Here is a 17740-nt window from a genome sequence, read left to right as displayed (position 1 = left end):
TCATTTAAATTTAACTATCAATTTCTTAAAATAGTTTTACTGGTATTTCTCTACAATTATATAGCATATTTAATAAGTCTACAATTACCATCGATTATATTAAAATATATTAAAAAGAAAAATTAATTTCATCATCTTATACTCATTCATATTATATATATACATATATATATATATATATATATATATATGATCCGGTAGTAAGAGTGGGCCCCCCCTTTTTTCTTGCAAAGTCAACGCCAAGTGGAAGTCACCGGAACAGCCGCCCACCCAGAGGAGAGTGTGGTCCGACCGGACGGACGGCCGTAGACGACCGGTCCGATTGGACTGCCGGCCGGCCGATGGAATCGAGTACCCGGAGGGGTCCGGCCGGTTCGCACTTATAGTTGGGAGGCACCCTGTCAAATCGGGGTTCCGACGCTCAGTTAAAAAGGTCATGGACCGAGCTGACCTTTTGACCGACCGCAGTCATAAAACACCCCTGTTTGTTAGTCTCCACAAAGCACAAGTAAACCACTGCGGATGTCCGGTCGGATGTTTAGGTATCCGTCCGCTCGGACTACAAGTTTGGAGCAAAGGAAAAGGCCAGAGGATTTCTTTCTTTGACAACCTGTAGGTTTCACGTGTGTGCCATGCTCCAAATCTTGTGACAGGAGATTCTGCTGTCCCATCGAGGGCATGCTTTGACTGTAGCGATATGGGTCAGGTAAACTTTCTGACAGCCGCGTACCTAGGAAAGGACAGGGGATACCTAGGATAGGACAGAGGACACTTATGCACCTTGGTACGCGTGCCCAAACCTTTCACAGCTCTATATAAAGAACCTCAGGTTTCACCGACAGAGGATTCTGGGTACGTACTCTGAGACTTTGGGAGCCACCTTGTTCATCGTAATTTACCTGACTTGAGCGTCGGAGGGTCGTCGCCGGGAACCCCCTTCCCGGCCCGACTTCTGTGCAGGTTAGCCGGAGCATCGCGCCACCAGTCGGAGATCTACATCAGCGAGCCAGGGAGCGCCACGTGCCCAGCGTCTGTTGATTTCTGGTTCGAACAGGATCAAATTGGCGCCGTCTGTGGGAACGCACCTGCATTCGAACAAGAGCAATGGACGAGGCTGGACGACAACACACGGTGGCGCTTTCAACAGAAGAACTCGAAGCTCTGGTCGAGATGAGGGCTGCCAAACTAGTGGAGCAAAGACAAAAAACATCAGCCGAACGGCCAGAGCAACAAGCAACATCTGCGTCTGGTGGCCGAGCGGAAGCACCTCCAGCCACCGTCGCATTCCATCGGGCCTTATTTCGCACCCCTGAAGCCGCACCAGCTCGAAGAGATAGAGGCTCTTCTTCAGACGAAATTCCAAGGCGGGATGACAGAAAAGGAAAAGCTCCCCGGGCGGACTCATCTCCCGAGCGGATCAATCGCCAATTCTCGGAGGCTATTCTACGAGACCCTCTACCCAAGCACTACGTGCCTCCGACGATCGGCGAGTACAATGGAACGACGGACCCGGATGATCATCTGGGTAAGTTTGATAACACAACCATGCTCCATCAATACACCGATGGAGTGAAGTGCCGAGTCTTTCTTACCACTCTCTCGGGATCTGCTCAACGGTGGTTCCGGAGGTTGCCGGACGGATCCATCACTAGCTTCAAGGAATTCCGAACGGTCTTCCTCCACCACTTCGCCAGTAGTCGGCGTTATCAAAAGACAAGTGTCAGCTTATTCGCCATCAAGCAAGAGCCGAGAGAATCGCTTCGAGGTTATATTCAGCGATTCAACCAAGTGGCGATGGATATCCCCACGGCCACATCGGAGACGATGATGAATGCCTTCACGCAAGGCCTTGTGGATGGGGACTTCTTCCGGTCGCTCATCCGAAAGCCGCCCCGAGATTATGATCACATGCTACATCGGGCCAACGAATATATAAACGTGGAAGAAGCGCAAGCCGCTCGGAAAAAGGAAACTCCAGCCGAGCGCGCACCTGTTCATGCCGAGCGGAAACAGCACGCCGCTCAGCAGCCACCCAGAGGACCGAGGGCCGAAGCAATTCGATCCCCGCACGCCAGATCGCACGTACAAGAAGTGGCTGCCGCTCGGCCAAAGCCAAAGAAGAGGTGGACCCCTATGTTCTGCACCTTCCACCAGACGGATACGCACAACACGAGGGATTGCCGAAGTCTTCCCTTTGTGTCCAATCCTGTTCCCAGGAAAGCCGAACGACGGTCGCCTCCCATTGACAGGAGGCGTAGGACTCATGAAGCTGACCGGACCCGCACCGAGGGGCGACATCAGCAGACACCCGATCGGCACAGACCTCCGAGGCAGGAGAATCGCCGGGCGTCCAGAGAGCGGTCACGACCGTCCGCTCGGGAGGAGGAAAATAGGAGCAATACTTCCCGGGGCGAGATCAACGTTATTGCTGGTGGGCCGACCGGAGGAGATTCCAACCGAGCCAGAAAGGCAGGGGTCCGGCAGCTGCAGATCCACGCGGTCGGCTGTAGCCAAGAGCGGGCAAGTGGACCGGAAATCACTTTCGGACCCGGGGACTTAGAGGGAGTAGAAGTGCCCCACGACGACGCGCTGCTCATTAAAGCGGTAATAGCAAATTACACCATTCACCACATATTTGCTGACACAGGGAGCTCGGTCAACATCATATTCAAGAAGGCGTTTGATCAGCTGCAAATTGATCGAGCCAAGCTGCTGCCCATGACGACCCCGCTCTACGAGTTTACGGGCAACGAAGTTCAGCCGGTCGGACAGATCCGGCTGGCTACCTCGCTGGGAGAGGAGCCGCTCAGGAGGACCAGGACAATAAACTTCGTGGTGGTCGACTCTCCCTCGTCCTACAACGTCATTTTGGGACGACCGGCGCTCGGCGAATTCCGAGCGGTTGTCTCAACCTTCCACCAGAAGATAAAATTCCCCGTGGAGGATAAAGTAGGAGAAGTACGTGGAGATCAGCTAGCAGCTCGGCGGTGCTATATAGAGATGATCCGAGCAGAAGCTTGTTCCGCTCGGAAGGCGCCCCGAATCGAGGTACACGCCATAACCGAGAAACCTCCTGCTTTAATTTATGATGAAAAGGAGGAAGTTCAGATCCATCTGACCCGATCGGAGGCCACGACTTTTATCGCCTCTGATCTGGAGGAAGAACAGAAGGAGAAGCTGATCCAATGCCTCCAACGAAATCATGATGTCTTCGTCTGGACGACACATGAGTTGCCCGGAATTTCGCCGAGTGAAGCAAAGAAAAAGAGATTTCAGTGCCGAGCAGAATGCCATCATCCGGGCGGAAGTAGAGAAACTTCTGGAGGCCGGCCACATACGCGAGGTGCAGTTCCCGAGCTGGCTGGCCAACGTGGTATTGGTCTCCAAGCCGGGCGGCAAGTGGAGAGTTTGCATCGACTTTCGGGACTTAAACAAAGCATGCCCCAAAGATTTTTATCCTTTGCCCCGGATAGATCAGCTGGTGGACTCTACGGCCGGCTGTGAATTAATTTGCATGCTCGACGCCTACCAGGGCTATCACCAAGTACCGCTCGCCCGTGAAGATCAGGAAAAGGTTAGCTTCGTGACTGCCGACGGCACATATTGCTACAATGTGATGCCGTTCGGATTGAAGAATGCCGGGGCCACCTATCAACGCTTGATGAACAAAGTGTTCAGGGAGCAGATCGGGCGGAATCTGGAAGTTTATGTGGACGACATTCTTATCAAATCCTTCCGAGCGGCCGATCTCTTCAAGGACATGGAAGAAACCTTTCAAATGCTACGCAGATATGGAGTCAAGCTAAATCCCCAGAAATGCTTGTTCGGAGCAAAAGGGGGGCGTTTCTTGGGATATATAGTGACCGAGCGGGGAATTGAAGCCAATCCTAGTAAGGTGAAAGCTCTGCAAGACATGCCGCCTCCCAGAAATACAAGGGAAGTGCAACGGTTAACCGGTCGGATAACTGCTTTGTCCAGATTCATCTCCAAAACCGCCGACCGGAGCCTACCATTCTTCAAGATCCTGCGCAAGGCTACCAGGTTCCAGTGGGATGAGGAATGTGACCGAGCGTTCGGAGAATTGAAAACATATCTGAATTCTCTGCCTATACTTGCCAAGCCGATCGGGGGTGAGTCACTTTATCTGTATCTGTCGTCAACTGAGCATGCTGTAGGCTCGGCACTTGTGAGGGCGAGTGGCGAAGAGCAGCCGGTGTATTTTCTAAGCCACATTTTAAAAGATGCTGAATCTCGTTACACCGGGCTCGAGAAGTTGGCCTTTGCTTTGATTCTAGCCGCTCGGCGCCTTCGACCATATTTCTTGGCTCACACCATCATCGTCCGGACAAACAGTCCACTAGGAAGAGTGCTGTTGAATCCAGAAGCGTCCGGACGGCTCATCAAGTGGACGACAGAACTAAGTGAATTTGACATCCAATACCAGCCCCGCTCGGCAATCAAAGCGCAATCCTTGGCTGATTTTGTGACCGAAGTGCAGAGGCCAGAGCCGGAAGCTCTGTGGAGGATATATGTGGATGGGTCTTCCACTCGACTCGGAAGTGGGATTGGAATATTGCTGATCTCACCTCAAGAAGAAAAGATGCACCTATCCGTCCGGCTGGACTACAAAGCCACCAACAATGAAGCAGAGTATGAGGCCCTCATAGCCGGATTACAGGCAGCACGGCATGTGGGAGCCGGTCGGGTGACTCTCTATTCGGATTCACAGTTGGCCGCTCAGCAACTTTCTGGTACCTTTGAAATCAACAGCGTTCGGCTTAAGCTCTACGCTGAAGCCTTTGAAAAACTCAAAGCTACTTTCCGAGAGGTCCTTATTCAAAAGATTCCCCGAACGGAGAACCAGGCAGCCGATGAGTTAGCCAAACTAGCAAGTTCTATAACGCCGATCGCCATTCAGCAACCAATTGAAAAAGTACTGCTGGTGGCGCACGTCGACCGGATGGAAGGCCTCACATTTCCAAGCGACTGGAGGACACCCATCATAGAGTTCCTCCGCTCGGGAGCCACACCGGCCGGTCGGGATGAAGCCCAGCTGCTCAGGAGGAGGGCCGGTCGGTTCACCCTCATCGGCGATCAGCTCTACAAGAAGGCTTTCTCTCGCCCGCTGTTGAAGTGTGTGAGCTCGGAAGACTCGGCTTACATCCTCCAAGAGGTACATCAAGGATCGTGCGGAGGACATCCGGGCGGAAGATCACTAGCCAAGAAGATTTTGCTAGCTGGATACTTTTGGCCGACCTTACAAATAGACGCCGCCCGGACAGTATCTACTTGCCTTTCATGCCAGAAGTATCACAACGTCTCCCACCGACCGGCAGAGGAGATGAAGGCATCAACCGTCTCATGTCCGTTCGATCAATGGGGAATGGATATTGTGGGTCCATTTCCTATGGCGACCGGGCAGAGGAAATTTTTGCTAGTGGTGGTCGATTATTTCTCCAAGTGGGTGGAGGCCGAGCCACTAGCCAGGATCATCGAGCAGATGGTCAAGAAATTCATCTGGCAACATATCATCTGTAGGTTCGGTATCCCTCGCCGATTGGTTTCCGACAACGGGCGGCAATTCACAGGGAAGGTGCTGGAAGATTGGTGCAAAAGCTACGGCATCGAGCAACACTTCACGTCTGTGGCTTACCCCCAAAGCAACGGTCAAGCCGAAGTAGCCAACCGGGAAATTCTCCGTATTCTGCGCGCTCGGCTCGACCACGTGGGAGGAAGTTGGCCGGATGAAGTGCCGGGCGTTTTATGGGCCATCCGAACGACGCCAAAAGAAGGGACAGGAGTCACGCCGTTCCATTTGGTATACGGCGGTGAGGCCGTTATTCCGGTCGAAGTCGGCGTCGAATCCGCGCGGATCCAGTGTTATGATGAAGGCAACGCCGAGCGGAGAAACATGGAGCTGGATTTGGTCGACGAAGAGCGTGCCAAGGCATCCGTTCGGCTGATGGCCTATCGTCAACGAATGAAGCAAAACTACAACCGACGCGTCATTCCCAGATCATTCCAGGTAGGCGACCTGGTCTGGAAGAAAGTCAAGCCGGTCGGCGACGTCGACAAGCTTGAAGCTCCGTGGGCAGGTCCCTTCAAAATCATCGAAAAGCTCCGCTCGGGCGCATATTATTTGGAGGATGAGGACGGTAGGGAGCAAGATAGGCCGTGGAGCGCAAACCACCTCCAGCCTTACCGGGCGGGGTGAAAGGTGTGCCTATGTAAATCATCCTGTGTACATTTTTCGATTGATTACTGGAAATGCAGAAATGAAAAGTCAGAAGAGCGAATATAAGGCATTATCATCGAAGAACGAAGGCCCCGCGCCGCTCGGCCGGAGGTAAATGGGTCGAGCCAAGCGCTCGAGGGACGAAGGCCCCGTGCCGTTCGGACGGAGGCAACTTATTCGAGCCAAAATGCCCGACGAAGTAGACCCTGAGCCGTTCGGCCATGAATACGTTCTCCAAGTTGGGTGAAAGGTGCGCTAAATATAAACTTATATACTTTTGGGTCGCCTATGTACTTGCGATGCAGGAAGTAGAAAGATGAAAGCACAGGGTATCCTCTGCTGAAAGGAAGGCCAAGGTCGCTCGACCTGGTAAGGAGTTAGCCTTGAAGGTCGTCTAGCCCAGACGTTAAACCGTAGAGCCGCGCCGTCCGGCTATAAATATCCGCGCCGACGAGCTCCGTCGTTAAAAATCGAGAGACGAGCCGGCGTCTATAAATAATCCGAGCGGACGAACCGACGAGCTCCGTCGTTAAAGATCGAGAGCCGCGCCGTCCGGCTATAAATATCCGCGCCGACGAGCTCCGTCGTTAAAGATCGAGAGCCGCGCCGTCCGGCTATAAATATCCGCGCCGACGAGCTCCGTCGTTAAAAATCGAGAGACAAGCCGGCGTCTATAAATAATCCGAGCGGACGAACCGACGAGCTCCGTCGTTAAAGATCGAGAGCCGCGCCGTCCGGTTATAAATATCCGCGCCGACGAGCTCCGTCGTTAAAGATCGAGAGCCGCGCCGTCCGGCTATAAATATCCGCGCCGACGAGCTCCGTCATAAAGATCGAGAGCCGCGCCATCCAGCTATAAATATCCGCGCCGACGAGCTCCGTCGTTAAAAATCGAGAGACGAGCCGGCGTCTATAAATAATCCGAGCGGACGAACCGACGAGCTTCGTCGTTAAAGATCGAGAGCCGCGCCGTCCGGCTATAAATATCCGCGCCGACGAGCTCCGTCGTTAAAGATCGAGAGCCGCGCCGTCCGGCTATAAATATCCGCGCCGACGAGCTCCGTCGTTAAAAATCGAGAGACGAGCCGGCGTCTATAAATAATCCGAACGGACGAACCGACGAGCTCCGTCGTTAAAAATAGAGAGACGAGCCGGCGTCTATAAATAATCCGAGCGGTATATCGTCGACACTGCAATTATCCGTATTCTCCGCCGAGTCAGACCGACGCTAATTTCCGCTCAGACTCGAGGTATAAAAGGTTCGGATCGGCTTATAACAAGCGATTCTGGCTAGCAACACAGAATGATATTCGGCCGAACGGAAGAGCTGGGGAAAACACTTGCAAGAATGCACCTCGAATGCCCAAGGTATGATGTGATAGAAGACGAGCGGACAGTACAAGTGTTAGCAAGGGAACAGTGCAAAAAGATAGAGTACACGAAAGGAAAGCATTTCATTAAAATTAAAACCTTAGGCCGAGTGGCCTAAGTACAAAAAGGTTCATGTTCAGCCGAGCGGCGAAATTACAAGAATTACTCAATGTAGTCGTAGAGGTCCCTCGGAATGTTGCTCAGGAGCTCCACCTGATCGCCGGCCGGAATATTGGTGGACTCCGGAAGAAGGCCCGTCGACTTCAGATAGGTCATAGTGGCCGTAATGGCCAAGTCGAAAGCCGAGTACATCCGCTCGCAAATTTTCTCCGAGAACTCGGGCGATCGGATGTGGCTTTGTCGGAGAGCGGCGACTCGGCTCGGCATCCTAGTATTCTTTGAAGGTTGCCTGGGAGCTTGTGAGGGCCTCATTCAGACGTTCAATCTTCTTCGCATCGGCCGAGCGGCCTGCCTTCTCCCGATCGAGCTGCTCCGTCAGCTCCTTTATCTTCAACTCCAGGCCCCGGGCCTCCACGTTTTTCTTCTCCAGATCGGAGATGGCTGTGTTCTTCCGAGTGGTGGCCAGAGTTATCTTTGTGTCAAGCGACTTGACCTGTCGCTCGGACTCGGCTAGGGCGTGGGCCTGGTCAGCTGTTTTCTTCTGCTCAGCAGCTAGTAGAGTTTGAGCCCTCTTCAGCTCTTTTTGCAGCTCGGAGTAGGATGGGCCTTGGGAGCCGCTCGGACCGCCTGCCGCCCGCAGTTGTCTTATCTCCTCGTCCGCCATAGCCAGGCGGCTGGAAACTGCTATCTCTTCCACCCATCTCTGAAGCAAGAAGGCCCGGTTGTTAAAAGCCGAGCTGAAATATTTAGGCAAAACTTGAAAAAACAACAAACTTACCCCCGTAGCCGCTTGCATGTGGCTGTTGGCTAAGTTCCGGAGGGGGATCACTGCCACGCGCGCCCGAGCGTCGGCCCACATCTCGGCGAGGGGCCCTTTCAAAGTAATGGTGTGCTCGGGCACGGTGGGCCGGTCGGCTTCTGGTAGCAACTCTTCAGTTGGAAGATGAAGAGTAACCCGTATTGTGCGGCCGTGACCAGGGATCGCCCGACCGGGATCAGAAGCTGGCGCAGAAAACCGCGAATGGATGGTCGAACGTTGGACTGAACGGCGAGCGGGGGGGAGAGTGTCGACCGGAGTGGCTTCAACCGGAGCAGGCAGCTCGTCCCAGTCAGAAGGCGTCCGGTCGGACGAAATGGTCTCGGGCACAGGCTCCTTTCCTTTAGTAGCCACGGCGGCCCGATCGGATGGTTGGACCGCGGAGGTAGCCGAGCGCAGCGGAGTCTCCACCCGGCGCCTCTTTTGCAGTGGCTGTTCCTCCTCCCGAACGGACCCTTCCTCGGGGGCCGTTGGTTCCCTGGAGGGGGTAGCTCCGCTGGCCGCCTGTTGTTGAGAGGCCTGAGCGGCCGATTCAGCCTGAGTGCCGCTCTCTCCTTCGTGAGAACCGACCGGCTGAATACCCAGCGCCTTCATTTCCTTGGCCGCCGCGGCCTCCAGCGCCGCTGCCTTCCTCTTCAGAATGCCGGCCATCACCGAGTCCATGACGATGTCAGCTGCATGAAGAGAAGAAGAAATCAGTTAGCAATTATTCTTACCAAAGCCGGTCGGAAGTGGGGTCCGTATAGGACTCAGCCCAAAAATGTACATCACTCCCTCGTGAAGAAGTTTGTTGATGTCGAGCCGCAGACCGGCTAGTACATTTGCGGCGTGAAGATAATCCGGTCGGGTCTTGAATTTCTTCAACTCAGGAGTAGGAGGTAGACTGACTTGCCACTGGGTCGGAAAGTTTGGCTGACTGGGCATGCGGATATAGAAATAATAGTCCTTCCAATGTTTATTGGAAGTGGGTAGTTTATTGAAGAAGACCAAACCGGGCCGAGCTTGGAACATAAAGGTGCCCGGCTCGGCTTGCTTAGGATAATAGAAATAAAAGAAGACCTCCGGTCGGAGGGGAATGTTGTGAATCTTAAACAAAACGACAACGCCACAGAGGAGACGGAAGGTATTGGGTACTAAACTTCCGAGCGGCACGCCAAAATAATTGCAGACGTCCGCTATAAAAGGATGTACGGGGAACCGCAGACCGGCGGTAAATTGGTCGCGAAAGACACAGAAATCACCGCGCGGCGGTCTGTGTGGCCGAGCGGCAGGACCAGCCAGGCGAACTTTGATATCCTCGGGGATTTCGAAATTGTCAGCCAATATATCAAAATCCCGTTGTTCGAAACGGGATCGCATGGTAGTATACCATGGGCCTAGGGATTGTTCTTCGAGAGGAGAGGAACTGGCCATGATCCGGACAGGATAAATCAAAAAAGGAAGTTCCAAAGACGAAGGAATGGAATTTCAAAGACTCGAGCTAGGGGAAGAAATACGGATTAGATACTGGAAAGGAAGGAGGAGAGATCTAAAACCTTACTGAGGGGAGATGAATCGAGGAAAGGAGCCGGAGAGCGTCAGAAGGCAGCAACAAGATCGCCGGAGCTCCACAGCGCAGAGAGCAACAGTAGAGGTAACGGAGGCGTGTGAAGGCAAGAAGGAAACGAAGAATTTATAGGGTGAGGGCCGGTCGGCCTCCACCGTCGGATCCAGGTCACGGGAATCAATGCATACATCTAGCTGTTTATTTCGAATTGCTTCGGTCACATCCAAATATCATGCAACCGCCTCCGTGCTCTGATGGCATTGCTCCACGTGGCAGTCAATCATTCGGAGCATTTAATGAAGGTATGATCGACATTGATGTCGAAGATTGGCGCAGAACGCGAGGAGATCCGGTGAAAGCCATCATTGATTCATTCAAGGATATCTCTGCCGCTGACCGGGCGGAGAGTATTAGCATGGAAGAGCCGTTCGGCTAGACTCACAGTCCAGTCAGTCGGACTATGCGCCTCCTTCGACTAGACTTGAAGGGAAGACAAGTGATCCGGTAGTAAGAGTGGGCCCCCCCCTTTTTTCTTGCAAAGTCAACGCCAAGTGGAAGTCACCGGAACAGCCGCCCACCCAGAGGAGAGTGTGGTCCGACCGGACGGACGGCCGTAGACGGCCGGTCCGGGAGGGGTCCGGCCGGCTCGCACTTATAGTTGGGAGGCACCCTGTCAAATCGGGGTTCCGACGCTCAGTTAAAAAGGTCATGGACCGAGCTGACCTTTTGACCGACCGCAGTCATAAAGCACCCCTGTTTGTTAGTCTCCACAAAGCACAAGTAAACCACTGCGGATGTCCGGTCGGATGTTTAGGTATCCGTCCGCTCGGACTACAAGTTTGGAGCAAAGGAAAAGGCCAGAGGATTTCTTTCTTTGACAACCTGTAGGTTTCACGTGTGTGCCATGCTCCAAATCTTGTGACAGGGGATTCTGCTGTCCCATCGAGGGCATGCTTTGACTGTAGCGATATGGGTCAGGTAAACTTTCTGATAGCCGCGTACCTAGGAAAGGACAGGTAAGCTTTCTGACAGCCGCATACCTAGGATAGGACAGAGGACACTTATGCACCTTGGTACGTGTGCCCAAACCTTTCACAGCTCTATATAAAGAACCTCAGGTTTCATCGACAGAGGATTCTGGGTACGTACTCTGAGACTTTGGGAGCCACCTTGTTCATCGTAATTTACCTGACTTGAGCGTCGGAGGGTCGTCGCCGGGAACCCCCTTCCTGGCCCGACTTCTGTGCAGGTTAGCCGGAGCATCGCGCCACCAGTCGGAGATCTACATCAGCGAGCCAGGGAGCGCCACGTGCCCAGCGTCTGTTGATTTCTGGTTCGAACAGGATCAATATATATATAAAATATAACTATGCATATATAAGTAGATTTATGCCATGGCCCCTAAATCCCCATGTAAATCCGCCACTGATGAGGGTGTTCTTTTTAATATTCTCTCAATAATTTTCTGCTATTGTAATCACAAACAAAGATACAAATGCCCGGCTCGCTTCCAAGAACTAAAAAGAAAACCAGTGGGCCACGTCCACGTGGACGTCATTGATTGCTGACTAGAATTCCTCCATCGATTTAAAAAGATTGTGGACCTTGTGGTCTAGAGCTGGAAGATCATAACTGATTGGAAAGAAACCAAATCGCCACTTCGCATTTTGGCGATCGATTCCGGTTCCAAACGAGATTACAACGAAAGTAAGCTCCTTTTCCGGTCTTTCTTCGCTTAAAGCTTTGATTTTTCACTCTATTTCAGCATTTTTCTGTTGGAGATTTGGTTCCCCTTTTCTGTAGCTCCTTTTCCGCTTTCAGTTCCATGTAATGCTCGAAGAATCGCAGAAAGATTTGACTTTTTTTGCTGTTCCGTGTAGGAATCTTCCCTGTTTGGATGGCATTGGCCCGACGGCCGTGGTTAACGCTGCTGGTTTTGGCCGGATGGCTTGCTGTTTCCGGTGGAAGAGGTGAGATGAGCTCTTTTTTATGTCGCAGGAAATTTATAGTTTTTTCTCTGATAAAGTTGAGGAATTAGGTATGATTTTCTTATTTGCAAACCTCGGAATGTCTGGAAAGGCTAGGGTTCTGTTACCTCTTTTGGGCATTTTGTGTGAAAATTGGCATGCTTCTGTTTACATGCTTTTGATTCAAGATTTGTAATACTTGCTCATGGTGGTGAACAGAAATTGCGATCGAGCATGAAAATAGCTATCCTTGCTACAATCGAACTATTGCGAAGATACTTGTGGAATATGCTTCTGCTGTGAGTATCAGTGATTGCATGCCAGCATATTTAGATGTTTTACTTTGGGAAACCTTAAGTTCTTGTCTATGTAAGTAAATTCTATGCTTATACACTCAAACATTAAGGTTTTCTGAACTCTCAGTTGTTATCAAGCTGATCTGTTATGATTATATGGCTTTTTCTTGGAGTTGATTCCTGTGTTTCACATCCTTACTGCATATCTAACATGTTTGCCAAATAATCGTCCTATTATGGCTTCTTATCTCCATAATCCCTTTGCTAAAATCATATTAATTTCCGAATTGATGTTAAGAACAGTGGTAGTAAAAAAAGGCAATATGTTTCTTTTGTTGTTATGTTGGAATAACAGATGAGAAAGAAAGCTTTACACAAATTTAATATTGCAAAAAAATCAATGTCATCGGCCCTATAAATTGGCACTTTGGATTTAGTATTGATGTGGGCATAGAGTGGGAAAGAAAATTTTGCTTGTGCATTCTTCTTGATTGTTGTAGCATTCTTCTTGATTGTTGTAGCATTCTTCTTGATGCCATTACGGTGGCTTGTTTGTTTAAGAATTAATATCTAAGTTGACTCAAGAATGACTGTTTATTACTTAGGCTCAGGAAAATTGTGTTTAGTTGTGGAAGAAAAAGGTTTGGCATCCTATAGCTTCCAGTTAAGGAGCTATGGTAATTGTTTCAAGGAAATTTTTCATATTTGTGAATTTTTTGGAGAATGAACCTTTTAATAAACAAATGTTTCAGAAACATACCAAAAAAATCTTTTCTTCTTACAAGGATACAGATACGAGACACTCAGACACCATTCAATATATTTCCTTTTACCCATTGGTCTGCTTGTATTTTGTGAACATAATTCCCGCAAGAATAAATTCTTTTTGCAGGTTTACATCACAGATCTTACATCGCTTTATACATGGACGTGCTCGAGGTGTAATGATTTGACAGAGGTAAAAGGAACGATCATTTACTGAATCAGAAGTTTGCCTTTCAGCAAAGGTTGTCTTTTTATGATGACCTTCGTAACTTACGAGACTTTCTCCCTAAAATAGGGGTTTGAGATGGTAGAGCTGATTGTTGATGTCGAAAACTGCTTACAGGTTTACTTAAACCAAAGTTTTTATGCATGTTAAACCAAACATGGAAGATTTTCCATTGTCATTAATATGCAAATTATTTTGTAGGCCTTTGTGGGAATTGATCATGTTCTTAATTCTACCATTATTGCTATCAGAGGCACCAGCGAAAACAGGTAAAATTCACTTTACAATCAATCATCTCGACAATTTTCCTCTCAACAACAGAGTAGATATCGAGTGACCAACCATTTATATTAGAATCATAATTCACAGTTAAGGAAAGATGCCTCTTATCCAAAGAATGGCAACTGTTGTCTTCTGTCATTGTTCTCCTGCTTTCTTGGGAAGTAAGCAGAAATGTAGATCAGGACAAACAACTCAACAACCTCTATGCCTGTGTCTTGGTTCGGAAAGATGCCTCTTATCCAAAGAATGGCAACTGTTGTCTTCTGTCATTGTTCTCCTGCTTTCTTGGGAAGTAAGCAGAAATGTAGATCAGGACAAACAACTCAACAACCTCTATGCCTGTGTCTTGAACCATCGACATCTATTTACTAAGCATAGAGTTTATTTGATATTTGCTCTCCTCACTATATAGATCTCTTAATTACAAAAGAAAAGGGAAATAAGATAAATAAATATTTTCAAATTACAACTCTCTTGGTGTTTATGGCCATTGGGCATAGTTTGACACTTCGAATTACTGATTGGCACAGTATAAAGAATTGGATTCAGGATTTGTTTTGGGTGCAGCTTGATTTGAATTACCCGGGTGTGAAAGATGCAAAGGTATGTTAAATAACATTTTTTACTCTATTCAGTTTTTGCTCATCATTATCATTATCCTGCCTTTTTTGTCTCCACAGGTTCACCACGGGTTTTATCGTGCTTACCATAACACCATTCTCCGTTACGGGATTACAAGTGCTGTTCAAAGGATTAAGGAATTATACGGAGATATACAGATTATGGTTACAGGACATTCTATGGGAGGGGCTATTGCTTCATTCTGTGCACTTGATCTTAGTGTAAGTTGGATCGAGGCATTAACTGTTCTTATTTCCCATAAACAAAGATTTGCACTGAATAATGTTTGGTTTATGATGCTATCTCTGTTGTTTAAGGAAATTTTTGCCTTCAAAACTCTTCAAAAACACAAATTATGCACTAATTGTAATTGGTACTTGTTTTCGTGTCGTTATGATGATGTCCATAGCTTTGTCACCTGTATTATTTCGATCCTCATGAAATGATATTCTGGGATTTACTCATAAGCTATCTCTGTTGTTTGTAAACTTGGTGGCAAAAGGTCATACATTGGCGCTCCACACGACTGGTCCCACAGTCATTTGTAGAGAGGTAAATCATGAGTGATTTTGCCTTTGAACAATGACCATTGTATGGGGGAGGGTACTAACGATACTAACAGAAAGATTTTATCTTGCTTATTGTTTTTCTTAGTGTGGCAACTGGTCAGAATCTTTATATAACAGGACTTAAAATTGAATCCTTTTCAGGTAAATTATGGAGTGGAACATGTTCAGCTTATGACCTTCGGGCAACCTCGAGTAGGGAACCCTGCCTTTGCTGCCTACTTCAGCAAGCAAGTGCCTGATACAATTCGCGTGACTCATGCTAAAGATATAGTACCTCATTTGCCACCATATTATGCTTCGTTCTCGAAAAGAACCTACCATCATTTCCCGAGAGAGGTATAATCTTTTCGAACTTACTCTAATAACTCAAGGGGGAAATAGCTTGTTTCCTTTGATTCTACTTCGACTAGAACTCCATCATGTGTCGTAATCCATAATCTTTTTGAATTATGTAGTAAACTTGCTTCTATCTATCGTGTTGAACCCCCTAAAATAGCACTAATAGAATGGGTTTAACTTTGTCGCTCGTCCCGAAAATGTGTTTCATCTCATAAAACTCTCAGCCAACTAAGCTTCTTTTCGATATGCTTGAAAGCCATTAATTTCAACCACAATTCAGGTATGGCTCCATCGCGCTGAAGTGGATGGAGAAGAGTACATAGAAGAGAAGATCTGTGATGGCTCTGGAGAAGACCCGACTTGCAGCAGGTATTCTGCACCTTCTTTCCTTCAATGTATTCCATTACATCCATGCTCATGCTTCATCATCGAATAGGTCGGTCTATGGGACAAGTCTAGCCAATCACCTCGAGTATTATGGTGTCGACCTCGAAGCCGATGCTTGGGGCTCTTGTAAGGCTCTTGTGGATGCTAGTGTCTCACAATACTATCTAGAGTACAATGGCAGCATAATCTTGTGGAGGGAACCCACCACTCTACATTCAAAAATAGTTTCTCCTCGATCGGTTGGTAGTTCTCTATAGAGTTAATTCCTTGTGGGTTTGCATCGAAAAACTGAATGTAAAATAGTAGAAAGAATCTTAAGTGTAATCTGTGTGTGATCTTTGGTGGATGATGAATTGAATTAGCATCGAAATTGTATGAACTATTTTATGAGTAGACTATCATAACAAAACTATTTGAGTAACGAAGTAAAAGCTAATACGAGGGAATGCAATACCATCACTTTGTGACTTAATTATCTTTGTTTTTTATACAACATCATAATCAAGCTGTCAAATGATTCAAAACGAAAATTAAAAAGTACGTCCCTTTTTATTAGAATCGAGCGTCTCATTTTGATTATTTTGATTTATTATTAAAAGGACGTCTAACTTCACCTCTATGCATTTTATTTTTTAAAATTGTCTTTATTTTTAATGCTAGTGTAGCTTGTGTTGCGAATACGATCTTGTAGATGCTACAATTGTGTAATTGTAGTATCTATGATCAATAGTTGCTGCTGTAATATGATGTTGACTAGTTGATTAATATTGATGTGTATAATTACTATAATACATTATTATTGTTCTCAGGGCGTAGTGCAGATAGTGTGGGTGTATGATATCTTTGACATAATAATTAGGGGTCGATTATTAAAAATTGATAACCTGAGTTTTACTCTATTGTACATCTAAAGTCTATGTATTTATATTTACCTCTCTTTATATCTGTAAGGTTGATACTAGAGCTTCGTTTGGTAGGGGTGATAAGATTAGGATTATATTTTCAAAAAGTTATTAATATGTCGTTTGATAGGGTTATTAGGGATAGGATTTGGGTTGATTAGGAGTGAGATTCACAATCCTTAAGCATGGGGAGTGATTATTAATCCTACCCCTAATCCTATCCTAATCAACCCAATTCTAATCGTTATCATCCCTACCAAACGGAACCTAGGAGTGTTAAGATAATAGATCTATTTATTTATTTATTTGGTATTAGATAAGTTTTTGTGCTTACCAGCTTGGTTTGTTGGATAGCAACTATACACACTTATTATTATTATTTTTTATCTATTTAATCCCACAATCGCAAAATAAAAATTCTATTTATTTATTATAAAAATTAAGATGAAAATTTCATTTTTTTCATATAGTTAATCATTTTAATATCTAATCATTTTTATAATATATATTATTATTGAATTAAAATAGTCAAATATTCAAGAACTTTTAAAACTAAATAAATAAAACTATATTTGTCATAGATGGTTTAAGAATCATGAAGGATTAATAAAATCCTACACCTAATCTAGATGATGTAATTTTCGATTATAATTAGTCCCATGTAGCTAATAATTAAAAGGAAAGTGTGAAAGTTACTACAAATGCACTTGAACATGAACCTATGTTCCATACTTACCAGGATGGGTCTATAGGTGATCAAGAAGCAAGACGAAACTAGGATTTTAATATGAGGTGGACTAAATTTAAAATAAATTATAATTATTTTTATATGAAAAAATTTTGTTCATACAAAAATTAACGTGTATATCTATATATAAAAGTCCTTCATGTAATAATGATCATAATATTTCAATAAAATATTAACAGATAATTTTAAAAATAAAAAAATATTAAAAATATAAAAAGAATAATTATATAAGGCACTAGAAATATAATAGATCAAGTTCATTGATATTGATCCGACGGTAAGAACAGGGACCCCCCTCTGATGGAAGTCAACGCCACGTGAAGTTAAAGGGTCAAACGGCCGACCGGAGAAGGGGAGACCGGTCGGCCGAACGGGGTCTCAGCGGAATCAAAAACAACCCGACGGGGAGTCGGGTCTCCGACGCTCATGGGGAACAGGGTCGTCGGGCCGATCGGGGAGCCCGCTCGGCCGAAGGCATAAAGTAGTATTACTGTGAACAGTCAGCAGAACACACGACCGGGAATCTCCTGAGCGGACCAGCACATACAA

General features: G+C 47.2%; 1 protein-coding gene across 1 annotated transcript; it reads left to right on the top strand.

The window, feature by feature from the left end:
• The first annotated feature begins 11665 nt into the window (after positions 1-11665).
• Positions 11666-15962, top strand: LOC122009371 (lipase-like). The gene is made up of 11 exons (XM_042565496.1): positions 11666-11796; positions 11970-12059; positions 12276-12355; positions 13245-13310; positions 13413-13460; positions 13545-13612; positions 14156-14228; positions 14306-14467; positions 14957-15151; positions 15435-15523; positions 15591-15962. The coding sequence occupies exons 2-11, from the start codon at positions 11987-11989 to the stop codon at positions 15796-15798; spliced, it is 1062 nt and encodes a 353-aa protein (XP_042421430.1). The 5' UTR covers positions 11666-11796; positions 11970-11986; the 3' UTR covers positions 15799-15962.
• Positions 15963-17740: the final 1778 nt, after the last annotated feature.

Source organism: Zingiber officinale, chromosome 8A, assembly GCF_018446385.1.
Source record: "Zingiber officinale cultivar Zhangliang chromosome 8A, Zo_v1.1, whole genome shotgun sequence".
NCBI classification, from domain to species: domain Eukaryota; kingdom Viridiplantae; phylum Streptophyta; class Magnoliopsida; order Zingiberales; family Zingiberaceae; genus Zingiber; species Zingiber officinale.
Note: the sequence above shows the minus strand (reverse complement) of the source record. Positions and strands in the feature narration are given on the sequence as shown.